This window comes from Cuculus canorus, chromosome 25 (genome assembly GCF_017976375.1).
Source record: "Cuculus canorus isolate bCucCan1 chromosome 25, bCucCan1.pri, whole genome shotgun sequence".
NCBI lineage: Eukaryota > Metazoa > Chordata > Aves > Cuculiformes > Cuculidae > Cuculus > Cuculus canorus.
The window spans coordinates 173574-192411 of NC_071425.1; the positions used below are offsets into that span (position 1 = coordinate 173574).

At 59.1% G+C, this 18838-nt stretch overlaps 3 protein-coding genes across 16 annotated transcripts in view; 1 reads left to right on the forward strand and 2 right to left on the reverse strand.

Moving 5' to 3' along the window:
- MAPT (microtubule associated protein tau) overlaps window positions 1–1840 on the reverse strand; it is a 45619-nt gene extending 43779 nt beyond the window's left edge. For all 7 annotated transcript variants that reach the window (XR_008453555.1, XR_008453554.1, XR_008453552.1 and 4 more), the window contains exon 1: window positions 1807–1840. Coding sequence is in view for 3 of the 7 variants with exons in the window: in XM_054088120.1 (XP_053944095.1) it covers window positions 1807–1825 (19 nt within the window). In the remaining 4 variants the exon portion in view is untranslated. The remainder of the gene's footprint in view (window positions 1–1806) is intronic.
- Window positions 1841–7310: 5470 nt separating this feature from the next.
- SLC25A39 (solute carrier family 25 member 39) lies at window positions 7311–13126 on the forward strand. Of its 7 annotated transcripts, XM_054088124.1 has the most exons (13): window positions 7491–8224; window positions 8338–8527; window positions 9110–9215; window positions 9288–9347; window positions 9981–10025; window positions 10687–10796; window positions 10915–10982; window positions 11116–11240; window positions 11407–11580; window positions 11711–11820; window positions 11961–12042; window positions 12143–12223; window positions 12305–13126. In XM_054088124.1, exons 2-13 carry the CDS (start codon window positions 8438–8440, stop codon window positions 12421–12423), a joined length of 1170 nt encoding a protein of 389 aa, XP_053944099.1. In that variant the 5' UTR covers window positions 7491–8224; window positions 8338–8437; the 3' UTR covers window positions 12424–13126. The 7 variants fall into 7 exon arrangements, with proteins under 7 accessions (XP_053944101.1, XP_053944099.1, XP_053944100.1 ...); XM_054088126.1 differs by lacking the exons at window positions 7491–8224; window positions 8338–8527 and adding an exon at window positions 7311–7431; XM_054088125.1 differs by lacking the exon at window positions 8338–8527 and having other exon boundaries at window positions 7494–8224.
- A 402-nt stretch (window positions 13127–13528) lies between these two features.
- RUNDC3A (RUN domain containing 3A) lies at window positions 13529–18825 on the reverse strand. 2 transcript variants are annotated; one of them, XM_009559397.2, is made up of 11 exons: window positions 18667–18825; window positions 17136–17251; window positions 16826–16959; window positions 16314–16399; window positions 16076–16165; window positions 15892–15972; window positions 15591–15756; window positions 15229–15386; window positions 14776–14913; window positions 14529–14635; window positions 13529–14302 (listed from the first exon to the last, which is right to left on the reverse strand). In XM_009559397.2, the coding sequence occupies exons 1-11, from the start codon at window positions 18771–18773 to the stop codon at window positions 14160–14162; spliced, it is 1326 nt and encodes a 441-aa protein (XP_009557692.2). In that variant the 5' UTR covers window positions 18774–18825; the 3' UTR covers window positions 13529–14159. The 2 variants fall into 2 exon arrangements, with proteins under 2 accessions (XP_009557692.2, XP_053944373.1); XM_054088398.1 differs by lacking the exon at window positions 14529–14635.
- Window positions 18826–18838: the final 13 nt, after the last annotated feature.

The window sequence follows — 18838 nt, forward strand, 5'->3', positions numbered from 1 at the left end:
TACAAACCTTCATTTTCAAGGACATTCAGCAGTACATCGACCCTACGCTGGCACTGGGGGATAGCACAGGGAAGTATGCCACAGCCTTCCCAACATCATTATTCTATCTAGAGCAAGAATAAGAAAATGCAAGGTGTGAATTATCTGACTGGACAACCTCCATGTACTGCAGGTCAGCCAGCCAGCACCTCATTTTTCTCCTCAGCTGCACATCTTAGGGGAAAAAACAAGCATTTTGCATATCAAGAGGAAACAAGGAATAAGTGGGTTAGACTATTACTCATTTCTAGAGACAATTAATATTCCTTCTCTCAAGAGCAGCCTGTAAATGCCCAAGTGAGAGCGCCTTTAATTTACCATCTTAAAGAAAAAAATCCAAAAAAAATCTGAACTGCACAAAGAAAACCACCAGATGCTGCAAAGCGCAGGTACCAGCAGCAAAAGCAAAAAACCCCTCATCAGATGTAAGACAGCAGCCATTGCTCAGCAACAAATTAATGAACCAGGACAGGGAATTTTGTTCCACTCGTTCAGACACACGTTAGACACGCAGCTCAACGCAGAGCAGCTCGGGAACACGCCACACACCCATCGCTGCGGTGACAGCTCATCCCGCAGCCCGTTTCTGGGCTGGAACAGCCTCTCGCTGCAGATGGAGCCACCCGCAAATGGAAGGAGAAACTCCCTCGGAGGCGATGGCAGCCGCCCTCCGCGCACCAACAACATGATTGCGGTTTTAGGGGTTAAAAAAGGAAAAGAATCCTCTTGGCTAGGCGGACCCCGCCTGCGCTCCCCGGGGATGCGGGAGGGGATGCGGGAGGGGATGCGGGAGGGGATGCGGGAGGGGATGCGGGAGGGGATGCGGGAGGGGATGCGGGAGGGGATGCGGGAGGGGATGCGGGAGGGGATGCGGGAAGGATCCCGAGCCCAGCAGTTTGCGCAGCGCCTGGGAACGCCCGCCAAGGAAACTTGCCTTTCGAATCCGCGAGATTAGGCTGAAAACAAAGAAAAACCCGCAAAGGAAAAACCCGCAAAGCCCGATCGCGGCACCGGAGCCGGGCGGGGGCAGCGGCGTGCACGCACCCCTGTGTCCCTGTAACGCCCGCACCGCTCCCAGCCCCGACCGCCCTCCTCACCCCCCCGCGGGGACTGGGGCGGAAAGATGGGGGGAAAAAGGAGGAAAACCGAGAAGGACCCTGCGCCCGCAGCGCTGCAGCAGGGACGCGCCCCGCGATGGGTCTGCGAGGCCAGTGCGGGCCCCTCCGGCGCGGGTCCTACCTGCGGGGCGGCGGCGGCGGGGGCGGCGGCGGCGGGGGGAGCGCGCGCTCGCGAACCTTCGCCGAGAGCCGTGAGGGGAGGGGGCGCGGCGGCAGCGCGCGTGCGCGGCGCGACTCGAGCGCCCCCCCACTTTAGCCAGGCCCCTGTCGGGCCCGCGCATGCGCAGTGGGAGGGAGAGGCCGCCGTGCTCTTTTGTCTGCGGGCCGTGCGCTCTGCCCAGCCCAGCAGGGGGCGCTGGCACCCCTCCCAGCGCCGCCATCTGGTGCGGGGCGGGTGGCGCACACGAGCGGCCCGAGAGCCGCGAGGTCAGCGTGGCTCGTGCCGTCTGACCGCAGCCCCACTCCGCACGCGGCTCCGCACCCAGCCCGATCCTGCGCCCAGCTTCACAACCGGCTCCGGCGCCGGCCCCGCCCTTTCGAGCCCCTCGGGGCCAGGGGCGCCCGTCGTGCCCCGGGCAGCCCCTGCAAGGGCTTCGCCACTGCATCAGAGGAGGATTTCTTGCCGCTATCCAGTGTAAGCCTCCCCTACCACAGCTTGGGTGCAGCATTCTCGAACCAGCGGAGAGAACGAGGCCCCAGGGTGGTATTTTGGCTCATTGGCACGAGATGGACGGGGTCCCGCAGACAGCTCTGCTGCACAGGCACCTCCTGGGTGCCCTTGGCTCTGCCGCCGGCCGCGGGGTCCAAGGAGCTGGAAAACACCAATGGCTCTCTCTGCTGACACTGTCTTCTCTCCTTCCTTGCCGTCCCCTCTTCTTCCTCAACAGCGTCTCTCCTTCCTCGCCGTCCCCTCTTCTTCCTCAACAGCCTCTCTCCTTCCTCGCTGTCTCCTCTCCTTCCTCAACAGCCCCTGGCAGGAAACATGGGCTGCAGCCACCGAGTTTAATTCAATCCACTGGTAAGCTCCACGCAAACAAAGGGGAAATGGACTTCTGACCAAGGCAGGCAGCTCTGCGGCCATTTCCCTCATTCCTCCAGCTGCATGTATGATGGATCGACATGGAGGAGCAGTGGTGGCAGCTGTAATTGGCCTCTGTTTCAAGAGGATCTGATTCAAGAGTTGAGGGAGGCAGTGATGCACAGGAGCACTGGGTTTCCCCCACCACCCAGTATGGAACGCTCAGCCCAGCCCGAAATACTGGAAAGCAGAGAGATGGGCTGAAGAAATAAGTCATTCTAAAAAATATTCCCCTCCACCTTGCCTGCTTCATCTGGAAAAGCAGTGAGGTGCTCTGGCTCTGGTCAGGAGCATTACGGACACAGTGGACATCCCTTGATAGAATTACTACCTATGACAGGGTTACTACCCCTGGTAATTTGATGTAGGGGAGAAACTGCAGGAGGGAACCTTCTGTCAGACAGGCTCCACGTTTCATTTTTTTCCTGAGAAACGTTAAAGTGCAAATCTGGGGTAAATGTCCACTCCAAGAACAGGCTTCCAAGCAGAGGTTGTGGAGGGGAATGCTAGACAGGGAAAAAGGGAAACAGAGATGAAACCTGCAGCACCAGAGGTTTTTAAAAACAGGCTGGACTGGGAATGGTCCGTCTCAGTTTTGCATAAAGGTCTCAAGGTATCTTGTCACCTCATGGAGAGTCAAAGCCCTTCCCTTTCTACAGTATCAATAACTGCATAAGTACAAAGTACAGTCATTTGAAGGAGGAAAATATGGATTTATGAACATGAAGCAGTAGTTTTTTCAGGTCAATAGGAACAGGTGAGGCATCTAAAACCAGGGGTACAGCTTTTTTCTGCCTCTTTTTAAACTGGCTAAAAAATATCCACTTTAAATTAGTTAGAGAATTTTCCCAGGGTAGACACATCTCCAAATAAATCACCACTGCTTTGGGAACAGTAAAATAAATGATCCAGTGCTACAAGCCAATCCATGGTTGTCAGGAAAGGAACAAGCTGAATTTGAACTTAAGAGCGCAAGCAGCTAGAGTCCAATTCTGGAACAGCAGCTCTTCCTACAGGCAGTACAGATGCACTGGGAACACAAGACTGAATGTGAATCAGCTGAGCATCCTCTAACAGGACTATTTCTTCATCTAAAGATGACAAAACCAAAAGGGACTCCCTGCCCTCATTTGTTAACACAAAGTACTAGGGATGGTGACACATGGCTTTCTGCAGTCACCTCAAAGCTCGGCTTTGCCTGCTCTCCAGGCACTGTTTCCCTTTGGATCCAGGCAATCATGGGCCAGGAAGCACCATTGGGCCAGACCCAGCTGATGTTCAGGCACAGCCACTCATACTGCATTCTGACCTTTTAGAAGATCTGTTGTCAAAGGCTGGTCAAGAATTAAACGCATCAGCTGATGGACCCCGGTACTGACAGCCTCGAGCAAAACAGCAGTGATTCCTCATAGTCAGGCCTCAAGACTGTGGTCATACGACTGAGTGCCTTCCCTGCCCTGGCCCAGGGCACAGCCAGAGCAGCTTGGTAGCACAGTACTTGAAGAGAAAATGCTCAGCACATCATAAGCCAACCCAGCAAATCACTCTTGAATTCTGTCTATCTTCGGAGAAGTAGAAGCACATGGATCTTCTTGGTAAGCTAGATTACTGCAAAGAAAGAATCAAATCTACATCCAGCTTCTCCTCACCAACACTCTGCAGGGCCAGGAACATGGGCTGAATGTCCATGTCAGAATGCCAGCAACTGGGAGAAGGCTGCCATGTTCAGGTGCCCTTGCTCTCCACACCTCACACACATCTTGATCTTCCTGCAGATCCATCCCCAGCACCCACTGCGCAGCATGACGCTCATTTTGTGTTACATCTCCTGTACAGTAACCCTCCACTCCCTGCCCTGGCGGGCAGATGCTGTTTTGACCTGGGTGGATGAAGGATGCTGCTGCAGGAATACCAAGATGTTACGGGAACTTCTGGAGAAGTTTGAGTCCCGAGGTACAGCTGAGTGCTCCCAGCCCTAGGAGGAATGAGCTCACAGTGATAGCTCTTGTACTGGCTAAGAGGAACTGAGAGACACACTGTAGGCAGATTTCCTACCTGGACCCACAGCAGGCTCACGGCTAGTGTAGACTTTAATTACTGCAGAGCTCTTGTGGCCACTTCTTGTTCGTGGGGGGTTGTTCATGGGAAAAAGGATCTGTGAATTTATCCTACCATTCTAACTCAGTCCAGGCTCTTTGTTCCCCCCCATTCCTGTCAGCCCACACTGCTGCTAGCTATGAACAAGATGCTATTTTTTACATCAAATTATAAAGGAAACCTTTAGGAAGGAAAGCATTAAGTGTTTAGCTTCCATATCTGTTTCTTCATCCATAACGCAGGGCTCATTTTCCTTGCAGGTGAGTTTTGCAGCTTGTTTCATGGCTGTACCAAGCTGGGGCCACAGAGGGTTGGATGGGATTTCTCAGGTTTCGCCCACAGAACTGCAACTGTGTGGTGAATACTGGGTTATAGTGGGTTAAATTCTGATGTCCCCAGGGCCTTCTCTGTCCACACACTGCTTCATTTCAGTCACCTAATGCAGATTAAGGATGGCTGTTGCAAAACCATAATGGTCCTAGCTGAAAATAATTACTCAAATTCTGCAGTAGCTTAATTCCATTACAGTGCTACTGAGATCCCTTTTGCAACCTGGCTGTTCAAGTTCACCTCAAAAAAAAAAAAAGAGAAAAAAAAAAAAAGGAAATGGGCTAATAGCTTTCGAAATGGTTTCCAGCAAGGAGACAGGATCCATCTTTCTGAAACCATTCCAGATGCTGTTGCATGCTGACAGATCACAGGATGACCCCTTCCTAAATAAGGAAGCCCCAGGCAGACACAGCCCCCAGTCTTGCTTCCCAGTGCTTGGCCGCTAATGCCCACATGGCATTGGACCAGAGAGCCAGCTGGGTTTCGTAAGCTTGCCTGCTTTGAAGCCTCTCCGTGGAGATGGCAGCAGGGAGCTGGGCGTTACACAAGGGTTTTCCCAGCAATGCTTGTACCCTCTTGGTACAGGTAACAGCAGGACAGCGGGCAATACCCAGGGCTGCACTGAGCAGACAGAGCAAGGCTCATGCAAACCTGCCCCAGCAGCTCTGACTCTCCATGCAGCTTTGCCACTCGAGGGAGGATTAGAGCTCAGCTAGCTCCAATCCTCACAAGCTGAAACCAAATGCACACATTTGCAAGTCAAAGAGAGTTCTCTTCCACTGAAGTCAACATACATTTCATTTTCACAGGCAGTCGGAGCACAATAAGCCCTGATAGCCCCCTCTGAGCCCAGCGTGCTGTGAAGATGCGAATCAGAGACAGAAACACCCTTGGTGTTAGGACTGCGCAGGCAGCAAGCGGCCGTGACTCAGCACAAAGAGCCAGCACGTAAGGTTCTCGCCTCTCAGCAGCACCGAGCATGGGAAAAACAACTTCTCCGATTCACTGCAATCACTGCAGCAAATGGGTAGACCTGACAAATGGAGGCCAGGGCACTTAGACCATCTCATACCCTTCCCTCTTGGCCCCACCCCAGCTGGAAAAAGATTATTCATTTTTCTTTTTAATTGAGCATTGTGGAAGGCACACAGGCACCTACAAATAGAAGATAAGACTCAATATCCCTAAGGATATCTTTTTTTTTTTTTTAATTAATCATTATTATGTTTCTAAATTACCTGCTGCAGGAGGGTTTCCAGATTATTTAAACCCTGAGTATCTGTAAGAGGCAGAGCGACTCAACAGGGAGTTACAGGATGTTTCCACTTACATGACCTTGAGGGAATTATGAGGTTCCTGGCCTCACATCACATAAAGTCAGGACCTGCTTGGACATGGTGTCATGGAAGGGCAGCGAGTGCGAGCAGAAGGACCGCTTACACTTGCATACCTTACAACTGCTGACAGGCTCAGCAGTTCCTCTCCCTCAAGCACAAACCTAGGGCATTTGCAGCCTCCACTCAAGATGCCCCTGCTCACAGGGCTGAAGCCCAACCACTACTCCTGGCATGAACTGCTTCTTTCACTGGCAAACTTCAGAGATGCCAGGAGCCAGAAGGGACTGTAATGCTGGAGGACAGCAGCCACCACGGCTCTGCCAGTCCTGCAGAGGCAGGGAATGTGGCTCTGATGTGAAACAGGCTGTTGACCCAACACAGCTGTGTCTGCAGGCTCTGAATCCCTAACCGAGATGTAGAGTCTGCTGGTGTTCCTCTGTGGAACACCTGTCCTTGCGTCCCTGCCATTCCTGCCACAGGACAACATTCGCGGGAGAGCAGAGGCTGTGGAGGCATCGGCACAGTCTGTGTTGGGTGAGGGTTCAACCCTGCTCAAAAGTACAGTAGAAGATTGCATTCCGCAGTACCATGAATGAGTTTTGTGGTAGAGTTGTCACATTGGTACAGAGGCACCAAGACCCCTTGGCTGCTGGATACCAGGAGGACACGGCAGCAGGATCAGTGCGGGGTCTCATCCTGGACATCCTCAGCTGGCCACGTGTCCCCTGCCAGGGCTGCACAGGGCTTTGGGAGCCCTCCAGGGGCTGATAACCCAATGTTATCAGCACCTGGTGTCCAGTGTCCAGCCCACCCTGCAGCCAGGCTGGGAGGAGCGCCCAGTGCCGATGGCCTCTGGCATGGGCAGCAAGCACACCTTGATGCCTCCAGCCAGGCGGATGTGCAAGCCCTGGTGGCCCTGGGATGGTGAGCATGCCAGCCGCACGGCTTCCAACACACCAAGTGTGCAAGGCACAACCCTGCCAGCACGGTGATCATGCAAGGCAAGTGCTTGCCAGCAGAGACTGAGCAAGACACGCTGTTCTGCCAGCACCATGACTGTGCAAGGCACAGCTCTGCCAGCATGGAGAGTGTGAGTGTGCAAGGCAAGTACCTGCCAGCAAGTTAAGTGTGCAAAGCACAACTCTGCCAGCACAGCGGGTGTGCAAGAGCCCCTGAGCGTGCAAGGTACAGCCCTGCCCACACGGTGAGTGAGCGAGCCGCTCTGTGCCGGCAGGGGGCGCGCGGGGCAGGGGCGGGGGAGGGGACGCGGCTGCAGCGCCGCCAAGGGGCCGCCAGGGGGCGCGGGGGGGGGCGCGCGTGCGCAGGGCGAAAGAGTCGCGCGCGCCCATGGGGCTCGTTAAAGGCGCCGCCCGCGCCGCCGCCGGCGCTGCTGCTGACGGAGAGAGCCGCCGCCCGGGGCTGGAATGAGCAGGTGGGGCCGCGCGCCTCCGCCTCAGCTTCCCCCGGGACAGCGGCTCCGCTGGGGGGCAAAGGGCGAGCGAACCCCGGGGCACGGAGCGGGGGCGCCGGAGGGGCAGTTTGCCCCCGTCCTTGGGTCCTGGGCCGGTGCCCACCGCAGCGCCGTGCCCGCCTGTGGGTGCGGGGACGGGAATGCTCCCCAGGGGGCCACGGAGGGGCCTTTCCCTCGGTCCCCTCTCGCCCGTGGGGCTGCGAGCGCCTGTGTCCCCGCCAGGTTCTTTATCGTCCTAACAACTCTGCTTTTTGTCCGCCCGGCAGCCAACACCGCAGCGGTCGGGCTCCCCGGCGCTCCAGACCGAGCAGCAGGGCCCGGGGCATGGATTATGGGGCTTATTTTTTCTCGGGCGGAAAACGGAGCAGCTCCCAGCCGAGGAGGGAGGTGGGACGCAGACGGGAATCCCTGCAGTTGCTCGGCTCCCACTCACAGAAGGGGAGAGGGCTGTGTTGTGGCACGCAGAAGTAGCACGGTTTGAGCCACTCCGGTGTTGCAGTGTTGTGAGCGAGAGACTTTTCCTTCTGCTTACATAAGGGTTTCGTGAAAGGCTGGCTCAGAGGGAAGGATCCAGCTCTGGGCCCAGCCAGTGCCAAGGCGCTATGCCACCTTGCCGCCAGCCCGTGATGGGCACAGCAGGACCCGTGCACACCCCGCAGGCAGCACCCGGCTCTCCTGGTGGGGCTATCATCGCTGACTCTGGCATAGACCCGTCCTTGCTTGCAGGCTTGGGCACCGAATGAGTCCGCAGCCGGTAATTGAGAGATTTATGGCTGCTTTGACCTTGCAAAATTGCTGAGTCAGATGGTGAAGGATGACTGTTCCTTTCGGTGGATTTGTTTTTTTTGCTGCATTCCCTGGCTTTAGTGAGTTCCCGAAGCCTGGAAACCCGCTGGCCACAGCCCTGTCCTGGCACGAGGACCATCCCACGGCTGCGGCGAGGGGGAGCAGCTGGTCTTGAGCATGCATGGTGTGCTCGGACTCGCTTCTCCACATCCCACCCCCGCAGGAAGGGTGCAATATCCCCAGCTTCCCGAGGGCAGAGGTGTCGGCCTTGGCAAGTCTGGTGTGGGGAGCTGTGAGGAAAGTTTTGGATGTGCAAACCGTTTTTAGGGTGCTTGTTCAAGCTTGCATACCCTATGCAAGGGATTTTCCCCTGGTGCTGTCCCTCCACGTCTGCACTGGGCTCTGTTGCCTCCTCAGCTGGTGCTGGGGAGGCTGCCATGGTGTGGCTGTTCTCTGGACTTTGTTTCTTCCTCTCCCTTAATTTTCCAAGCACAGGGAGGGGGATTCTCCCTTCCCAAGGATGAGGAAGGTTGGCCTGGACCATCCCCACCTTTCCAGTGAGGCTGGGCCCGCTGCCAGTGGTGGGGCCAGAGGTGTTATCAGGGCTGGACTGGTGCCAGGAGCGGTCCTTGTCCCCCCTGGGACAACACGATTACTACGGGGGGTGGGGGTGGGGGGGAAGCTGTGTCTGCCCTGCGCTGTACTGATAGTGTGGGCCCAGCAGAGGTGTCTGTCCACACACTGGGGCAGTGTGGATGCTGGGGGGTCTCCCAGGAAGCATCACTCGTCCCTGGGCAGGGACCCCCTGGGAGCATCCCCAGCCCTGAGCGTGTCCCCGCTCTGTGTTTTGCAGGGGAACAACGCCATGGCTGAGGAGCTGCGGAGCCCCCGCGGGGGCATCACGCCACTGCAGCAGATGCTGGCCTCAGGGACTGGCGCCATCCTCACCTCTCTCTTCGGTGAGGACTGTGGGAAGCGGTGGGGGCTGGCACAGTGCAGGGCGGTGTGCTTAAAGGATGGTTTTGTTTCAGTGACACCACTGGACGTGGTGAAGATCCGTCTGCAGGCCCAGAGGACCCCATTCTCCAAAGGTAACCCCACTCAAGGCAGGGCAGGGGTCCGCAGCCAGCCCGCCACCTCAGCCAGCAAGTAGCCTGTGTGGATGTCTTGGTTGGCAAACCAGTGGCGGGGATTTCTGCGCTCCCAAGCTATCACGAGGTGGCAGGTTACCATGGGCCCCTTGTTCTGACAGGCTTGGGGGGCCCAGCTGGGGGAGCTAGGCTGATGCTCCGCTCTGTCCTTCCCCCTCGATGGCCCCATGTCGATGCTGAGTACGGTCAGCACTGTTCCTGGCAGCCCCCTGCCCACCAGGGAGCTGGATGGAGAGGCTCAGCCTGCTAAGGTTGCTCACTCTTGGCCTTGCTGCCTTTGTGCCCATCCCCATGCTGCTCCCTGCAGCTCCCACAGGGCAGGAGAGATGCTGTGGGCTCTGCCTCTGCCATCTGCGCCCCTGCCTGTGAGGGTAGCGGGCTGGAGCTGGTCCCAGGGGACTTGTTTGGTGACAACAGGCACTGCTTGGGAAGTGCCCGCAGGGCCTTTGAGCCCCTTCACCCATGGAACTCTCCCACTGCCTGGCTCAGAGCTATGGCACGTGTGTGCCCCAGCCTGGGTAGGTGGCGCATCCCCCTTGTTGTCACTCAGCATGTCCCTGTTGTGTGTTTCAGTGTTTCCAGCGTGGTCTGTGCCCTGGGGCTCTCAGCAGGCCTCATGTGAGTACGCCTAGGGCTCTGGGTAGCGCCTGCGGCCAGCAGCTTCGCTTTTCCAAGCCTTGACCCCAGTTTGCTTCCAGTGCTGGTGGCAGCTCAGGCTCCTCAGCTGAGAGGATGTCTCTCTCTGGTTTGCAGGCTGCAATCGTCCCCAGACCTGCTTTGAGGCTGGCCGTGCAGTGTACCCAGAGGGCTGCTGAGGGGTCTGTTGTGCAACAGACCTGTCTGTGTCCTGTCTGGTCACTCTGTCCTGTTTCTATATTAAAGTCACCTGGGATCCTCACCACCCTGCTTGCTCCCTGCTGCCTGGCATCCCTCTGCCTGGCATGAGGGCACAGTGGAGGGATCATGCTGGCTCCCTGCAATGGCATTCCCACTGTTCTGGAGGAGTGGAGCTGACACTGAGCAAGGCATAAACCTCCTGCCGTGCCCCCATCCCTGTGGTGAGGCTAGATGCCCCTGCCGTGTGGGTCTGTTGGTCAGACCCTTGCTAGAGGGTCATCTATCTCCTGGCCTTGGTCTGGGACTGGTCCCCACCAGGCTCAGGCATTGAGGGTCTGTCTCTCTCTTGGAAGAGATGGTTTTGAGGATCACATGGGCTGGGCATAGGGCAGAGGGGCAACGGTGTCCCGTCTAACGGTGATGCTGTTGCCTCCTCCCCCAGGGAAGTGTTTTCTCTACTGCAACGGGCTTATGGACCATCTGTACGTCTGCCAGAATGGCAACGGCTGCACTGCCTGGTATAAGGCCCCCACCCGCTTCACTGGCACGCTGGTAAGGGCCGTGGATAGGGGCCTCCCTGTCCCAGAGACAGGAGTGGGGTGTGTGCTCAGGGGATGCTTCCCCATTTGTCTCCTCTAACCCTTCTCCTGGTGCTCTGCTCTCTCCCCAGGATGCCTTTGTGAAGATCACACGCTACGAGGGCATCAGGTCTCTGTGGAGCGGCCTACCTCCCACCCTGTGAGTTTGGGCTCTGGTGAGGGGGGCACACCTTGGACACCAATGCCTGCCTGGGCGCATGGCATCTGCCCCAGGCCTCCTGACAGCCTGTGGGGAGGGCATGCCTGCCTCTCACACCCCTCCTCCTTTGCAGGGTCATGGCTGTGCCAGCCACTGTCATTTATTTCACCACCTATGACCAGCTCCGGGATTACCTGCATGCTCAGACAGGGAGCCAGGGTCCCCACATTGCCTTGCTGGCTGGGGCCCTCGCCAGGTGTGAGTACTCCTCTTCTCCGGTGTTCCCCTGTGCCCACCCTGCATCCTTGCAGGAGAGCACAGCAGGTCTCTTGGAGCCCGCATTTGGTGCCTGGCTCTTGTGCCATGGCTCTGGGATGGCTGCTAGAGTGAATTGGGCTGATTCCCAGTGTCCTCTCCATTTCAGTGGGTGCTGTGACGGTCATCAGCCCCTTGGAGCTCATCCGCACCAAGATGCAGTCCCGACAGCTCAGCTACCGGGAGCTGGGCCTCTGCATCCGGTCGGCAGTGGCTCAGGATGGCTGGCTGTCCCTCTGGAGGGGCTGGGGACCCACTGTGCTGAGAGATGTCCCCTTCTCGGGTATGGCTGTGGGGGACCGGGGTGAGCAGTGGCACTGGCAAGCGTGAGCCAGGGCAGCCCTGCACAGCACAGAGAGTGGGAGGTGTGGCTGGGGTGCTCCCTCTCAGCGCTGGTGTTTCTCATCTTGCAGCACTCTACTGGTTTAACTATGAACTGGTGAGGCAGTGGCTCTGTGGTTGGGCCCAGCTGGAGGAGGCCTCATTCATGATAAGCTTCACATCTGGGGCCATCTCTGGGATGGTGAGTTTGGGGCTCACTCAGAGCAGGAGAATGGCACTCGTGGGGAGCAAGGGATGAGGCTGGGATGGTGATGGTGGAGCTGGCACTGGGCAGGGACAGGGAGGGCCCCGCTCACTGCCTGGCTGCTGCTGGCCCCGCAGGTGGCTGCAGTGCTGACGCTACCCTTCGATGTGGTGAAGACCCAGCGGCAGATCGAGCTGGGAGACAGCGAGGTGCACCCAGGTGAGAGGCCGGGCTGTGGGCCCGTGCCTAGGAGGCAGCTGGGGTTCCCCAGTGGTACCCGGGCATCCCCAGACTCTCACCCACTCCCCTCTCCCTGCAGTCACAACCTCCAAGCCTTCCTCAACCTGGCTGCTCATGCAGCGCATCCGCGCTGAGTCTGGTACCCGAGGGCTGTTTGCAGGTAGGACTGTGCACCCTGCCCTGGGCTGGCCTTTGCTCAAGCCCTGGTGTTACTGAGGGGCTAACGGGGCCATCCTTGCAGGCTTCCTGCCCCGTGTCATCAAGGTGGCACCTGCCTGTGCCATTATGATCAGCACCTATGAATTTGGCAAGACCTTCTTCCAGAAGCTGAACCAGGATCGGCGGCTGCGGGCATTGTGAACTGGGGCTGGGGCAGGGCTGGCTGTGGCAGTGCTGACTGAAGAACGCCCAGCAAGGTGCCCCAGGAGCAGCAATCGGCACTCGGCTGTGCAAAGCCCAAGTGCCTTGGTGCTTTCCTCTGCCTCACCACTCCCTGTGCAGAGGGCCCTCCCCAGCTCCACTGGGGGATGTCAGTGCCTGCTGCTGGGACACAGGGTGGGGAGGATGCAGAGTCACCTGTGCTCATCTGTTGAGGCTGGACAGATGCTGCTGCTGGATTCATGGGTGCTCTGGTGAGAACAGGGTGCCCTGGGAGACTCAGCAGGGCAGAAGATAGGAGCTGAGACTCTGGTGAGGACCAAATCCTTAGGGGCTTGTCCACAGGCGCCTCCTGGCCCCAAAACCCCCTCCTCTGGAGTCTGTCCCTCTTTGCCCTTAGTCACGCACAGTGTCCCCTTGCCAGTTCTCTATGGCTCGGGGACATGCCAGCCCCCTCTTCCTGCCTCTGGACTGCTCAGGGTGTCCCTGTCTGTCCCCTGGCAGAACCTGGGCCTGCACTTTGTGTGGGGACAGACCTTGCTGCTGCTCTGGGGGTGCTGGCAGGTGCTCTGGCAGCAAACCTCTGCCTGTGCCCTGTCCCTTCACCGAGAGGGGCCCTCCTTGACCTGGGACTCCAGGGGGAAATTTCTCTTATTTTCTTAAATAAAATAGTATTTGTCTCTTAGGGCAAGGATTTTTTTTTTTTCCCTGCTCCCTCTATGTTAGGGCTGTGGAGGGCATCCCAACAGGTGACAGCCGTGTCCCTGCTGCATGGGAATGGTACTGCTACCCACCCACTCCCTGCCTGGGTTTTTTGGGGGAGGTGTGGGGTGAGGAGACCCTGGTACATCCTTGCTGCCCCTGGCAGCACCCTCGGTGTTTAGGTGACCTCCTGTATCGTGAAGGTGCTGCTCTTGTCCCCAGACCGAGGGAGGGTGGGGCTGAAGGAGACTCACTGCTCCTCCTCTTCCCGCCCCCTCCCCCCCTGCATCTCTTGTCTAAGACAGCACCTCGTGGCTGGGGTACAAGGGATCTTTTCCTCCCTTTCTGCTCTCCTGGCTGGGGGAGTTCACGGCGGCCAGCTTGAATTGCTGTGTTTATTGATTCCTTTTGCTCCAACAAGGCAGAGGGGGCTGAATTAAAAACCAAAATTGCCCCAAGCAACCCGAAACCCAGGGAAGGAGGAGAGGGAGGGTTATCCCTATCGGAGGGTGGTGCTGCAAGAAGAGACAGCCGCTCCCCAGCAGGGACCCTGGGGTGCATGGGACTGGAGAGGCTGGGCACTAGAGGGCAGGCAGAGCCCGGATGGGTGCCTGAGGACAGAGGAGGATGAACACGGGGCTGTGCCTGGACCTTTGCCCATCGAGGGGTTTGCCTCTGAGCCCCCTCCTTTACTACCCAGCAGCAGTTGCTCCCAGTGTCCCTCACCCTCGATGCAGTTCATTTCCCCCACCCCATCCTCGGCTAGTATGGGTCCCAGTCCAGTATCTCCCATCCCAATGGGTCCATGTCTCTAGCCAGGGACCGTGCCGGGAGTCCGAAGTGCAGCAGGTTTGGAGTGTCAAGATGAGGAGGAGGATCCTTGTCTCTGGCCTCCCCAGTTGTTTCAGCAAGTCCCTTGTCGGTCCCAGGGTGGCGAAGGAGGAGATGAGGTCAGTTCTCTGCCGTGCCGCTGGGCCGTGTGACTGGGCTATGGGACAGCGAGGGGACCGGGGGTCTCAGCTGGGGCTGCGGGTTGGGCTGGCTTCGGTGCTGTCGCTCACCAGGCATTCATTGGACTTGAGGCTGGCCAGAGACTTGCAGCTGGGCAGGGAGGCCAGGGAGCCACAGAGCCCCAGCATGGAGGGTGTGGGGTCCTTCCCTGCGGGCACAGAGTGGGGTGCTAGTGTTGTGGGGGGCTGTGGCCTTGCACCCCAGCCCTGCCACGGGGGAAAGGAGATGAGGACCACCTCTCTGGGAGGGACCTGGGCATCCTTGCATTGTTGGGACAGCATCCTCAGCATGAAAGAGGGGCAGGGGGCATCCAGAGGCATGTGTTGGGGGTCATACTGAGCCCCATGGGACACCCTGTGGTGGTGGGGTCTTACCCAAGGGCCCCCAGGGCTCGCCTTCGCGCTTGCCCTCGCCCAGGCGCTGGGAGTCGGAGCTGAGGCTGTTCTCGGCTGAGAGCTGGTCGGTGCTCACGAAGCTGTGCCTGCGGAGGGACGGCGCTGAGCCACCCCCACCAGCCAAGGCCAGCCCTTCTCCCCGTCCCCTGCCTGGGGCAGACTCCCCCTGGTGCAGATGGGTGCTGGGTGTGGGCCAGGGCAGCTCTGCCCCCACCACGGGGGTTACCTCCTGTAGAGCTTGCTGTCCGAGCCGCTCTCATTGCCGTTGAGGGTCCCCAGTGAGGGCCACTGGTTCACCAGGGGTGTCACCATCTCCTTGGAGAGCTGGGCCAGCTGCGGGTTCTCACAGGGGATCAGCCCCGTCCTGCACCAAAGGAGGGTGCTCAGCACCCAGCACGGCTGTGAGTGCCAGGGAGCTGTTGGATGATATGACCCACCACATCCCATGGGGCATGTGGGGCACCTTAGTACTGGGGACCTGCCACCTACCATGTCCCATAGGGTGTGTGGGACACTGAGAACCCACCATGTCTTGCAGCACATATGGACCCAGTGCTTGCCCTGCCCCTCAGCATCACGGGGCACCAGAGACCCACCAGGTCCCCAGAGTCCATGGGGCACCTGGGGTCCAGGGCATCACCCACCCTCATACCCCAGCTTTCCTGCAGTCCCCACTCACAGCTGCTCCTGTAGCTCCAGGATGACGCCCTCCAGCTCCCTCTTCTCCAGCTGATTCTGCACCATCACCTCCTCCAGACGCAGTTTCAGCCGCTTGTTCTCTGCCTCCAGGTCCTTCAGCTGCGACTCCCGCAGCCGCACCAGCTCCTCCAGGTACCCCTGCACGAGGCCACCATCAGCAGCGCCCACTGCTCCCACTGGGCCCCTCCATGTCCCCAAGGGCAACAAGGAGAGGGCTGGGTCACTGCAGCAGGACAAAGGGCTGTGGCTACCTCGGGGCTGCAGGAGCAGGGCAGGAATGCTCCAGCCTAGAGCATCCCAGCGGGGTTGGTACCCAGCCAGCCCCATCCCAGGCCCTGGTACCTTTTGGGCATAAACGATGCGAAACTTCTGCTCCATCTTCCGCCACTTGTTGTACCAGCTGTCCTCATCAGTGACCAGAGGCAGGTAGGGGTGCTCGGGGGAGCTGTCCTCACTGGTGCTGCTCTCCACACTGCCCCGCTCCTCCTCCTCACTCAGGTAGTCATAGCTAAGGGAATGGGGCCTCAGCGGGCACAGCACCGCAGCAGGTGCTGGCATGTGGGGGGAGCCCGGCTGAGCCCCAGTGGGGTCCTGAGGGAGGGAGAGTGGGGTCTCCCCCCTAGGAGGGCACGTCGGCTCTTACCTCTGTGTGAACTTCAGGTAGGGCGTGTAGTCGATGACCACGGGCGTTTTGCCATCCATCACCTCACCCTTTAGGCAGAAGCTGAGCGGCAGCAGAAGGAGCAGAGGGTCAGGGCAGCCCCAGCGGGCTGGCAGCGTGCAGTCAGGGCAAGGTGTCCATGACCCACAACACCACCCACTGCTACCTGAAGTCAATGGCGCTGAGCCCAATGAGCATCCCTGTGAGCACCGTGGATTCCTCCCGCAGCATGATGGCCCCGTCGTCATAAAACCGCCTACAGGGAAAACCACCACTGCATGTGCACCCACCGGCACCTGAAATGTGCCACGGTGCCCCCCCTTGCACATCCGCACACCCTTTGTACTCCCAGGACAGTGCAGGTGTGTGTGTGGCCGTGGCCGGCCATGCCATGGGCTGCTCACCTGGTGGTCCGCGTGTCCCGCAGGGCTGTGGAGATGTATTCAGACATGCGTTTCTCCATTAGCGCCACTCGGATCCAAGCCCGGCCCTGCAAGGCATCGCCCCGCAGGGCAGCCCTGAGGATGGGTGCCACCCTCAGCTGTACCCCCACCACATCACTACCTGGCAGCCACTTCTGGGCTCCATTTTCCCCCTGTGGGGACCCACAGCTCCTGTTTCACTCGAGTGACCACATGGGATCCTTACTGGGTAAGATTGGGACTGCAGGAGGGCAGGGGAAGGGATAGGGGCAGAGAGGAACAAGTATGGGAGGGGAATGTGCTGGGATGGGCATGGGGATGGGGAGAGGATGGGGATGGGATGGGGATGTGCACCTGCACCCATGTGCCAGGGACAGGGTGTGTAAGGAAAGTGGACCACGAATGGGATTGGGAATGGAGACATGGAAGCAACTGAAACAGAGATGAAGCAGGGAACGGGACAGGGACAGGGCAGGGACTGGCACCTTCCTGACCTTGGCCCTGGAGGTGCTGATGTTCTCCATGTTCTCAATGCTGCTGACGCAATTGTTGGGGACCTTACTGCAGGCCAGGCGGATGTAGTCCCAAAACCCACGCTGCCCATCTGAGCTGAACCAGCTGACGGGGCCTGCAGGGACCGAGGGGCTGTAGTCAGGGGCTGCTGTGGAGGCAAAGCCTGAAAATCCCCAAGCTGGAGCCTAGACATGCTCCCTAGTGCACTTGTGCATCCCTATCCTCTCTGTGGCACCAGGACAGGGACACACTGAGGCTGAGTGGGTGCCCATTTCCGCAAGCTGGCATTACCTTTAAAGCGGTGGCTGAGGATCTGCTCAAGGATGGCAGCAAAGTTAACAAACTCCTCAGAAGAGTCATCGATGGGATCTGCCGTGTATTTCTCCAGCAGAGTCTTCACTGAAAACCTGGCAAGAGGATGGGCACCATGCATCCACCACTCTGCACAGGTTAGGTTTTAGCAACAAAGCAAAATGCTTTTGCAGATGTTGGCATTCAGGCCAGGCAGCGGGAAGAGGGCTGCAGGCTCGCTGACCCCTGTGTTCCCACGTCCCCAGGGACCCCAATGGGGCGGCTGCTGCTCCCTCACTAAGCAAGTGGCCAGGAAGGGCGAACAAAGGCCCCCTTCCTCCCCGGCCGTGCGCGGGCGTTGATGGCTTCCCCTTCCGCCCAGCCACTCATGCTCAGTGAAGAGACGATGCCGAAGACACAAGACCCGCTGAGCCTGGCGGGACAGTGGGGGACAGGGCAGGTGTCTGCATGGGGAGGGATCACCTGATGTGTTGGTGATGGCTACATGTGGGGAGGGTGAGCCTGGAGATCCCCGTGATGGCAGGTGAAGGGTGCCTTATCATGGTAGCAGGGTCTGGAGACATCCTGCTGTCAGGATGAGAGCTCTGGAGGTGCCCCATGCCATAGTGAAGAGATCCAGAGGGGTCCCAATGTCATGACAGAGGTGTCCATGCCATGGCAAGGAGATCCAGGGACTCTCAGACCCCAAAGGCACAGCTAGAGGTCCCTGGCATAGTGACTCTGTGATCCTCAGGGACAGGCTCCAGTCACAGCCCAGCACCAGCACCACCTAACCTGGGGCTCGGGCGCCATCACCCCATCCCTGTGCTTGGGGGCTGAGGACAGGCCGGGACCACCAGCCCCCCCCTGCCCCGTCCCCACTACCCTATCACTGTCATCATTATCATTGTCCCCCAGCGCTGGTCCAGCCGGTCGTCGCCATGACAACCCTCATCCTCCATCGCTGCCGCCTCCGTCCCTGCATCCCTGCCGCCAGGAGTGGGGCCCTGACGTCACTTCCTTGCCCCCCCCCCCCGCCCGCAGTGGGGGTTCCCGACCCCAGCCCCCCGCGGGACCCGCTTGCTCCCAGCCCCCCCCCCAAACCCCCCCAACCCCCATTCCCCCCGCCCGGCCGCCCTCCCACCGCCTCCCCATCACCGGGAGCCTCCATGATGCCGTTGTACCCCGGCCCCCTCGCGGCACCCCCAGCCCCATCGCCCCCAGTCCCCTCTTCCCCGCATCACCATCCTCCTCCCCCTCCTCCCCCTCTCTAAATCTGAATTTCCCCCCAAAAAAGAGACTGCAGCAACCACGACAAAAAATACACCCCCTCTCCGTGTGAACAACCCCGGAGGGGGATTAACCCCCCCCTCCTCTCCATCCTCCCTCCCTCCTCTCCATCCCCCCTCCCTCTTCCCCATCGCCCCTCTTTCTTTTCCACCCCATCCCTCCTCCCCATCCCCAGCAGCGGTGGTCCCTCTCCCCATCCCCGTCCCCCTCCATTCTGGGCTCCCCCTTGGCCAGCCCCCACCTGCAGACGGTGATGAGGTTTTTCCTCTCCACGGCGATGTTCCTGGAGGAAGCTTTCTTGGAGGAGAGCCCCAGAGCCATGGCAGCCCGCACGCAGCCCGCTGCCATGCAGGGCTGGAGCGGGGCCGCGGGCGATGCCCCTTCTCGGCGGGCCCCCCCGCCCCCCCCCTCCG

Bases quoted from the DNA above. Each gene is read 5' to 3' on its own strand.
- SLC25A39 (XM_054088122.1), top strand. From the start codon at position 9,575: ATGTCGATGCTGAGTACGGTCAGCACTGTTCCTGGCAGCCCCCTGCCC. The intron at 10,026-10,686 runs GTGAGTACGCCT...CTCCTCCCCCAG, and splicing joins GGGCTCTCAGCAGGCCTCAT to GGAAGTGTTTTCTCTACTGC. The intron at 10,983-11,115 runs GTGAGTTTGGGC...CCTCCTTTGCAG, and splicing joins AGCGGCCTACCTCCCACCCT to GGTCATGGCTGTGCCAGCCA.
- RUNDC3A (XM_009559397.2), bottom strand. From the start codon at position 18,773: ATGGCAGCGGGCTGCGTGCGGGCTGCCATGGCTCTGGGGCTCTCCTCC. The intron at 15,973-16,075 runs GTAGCAGTGGGT...GCTGCCGCTCAG, and splicing joins CTCAGCGCCATTGACTTCAG to CTTCTGCCTAAAGGGTGAGG. The intron at 15,757-15,891 runs GTAAGAGCCGAC...CCATTCCCTTAG, and splicing joins TACCTGAAGTTCACACAGAG to CTATGACTACCTGAGTGAGG.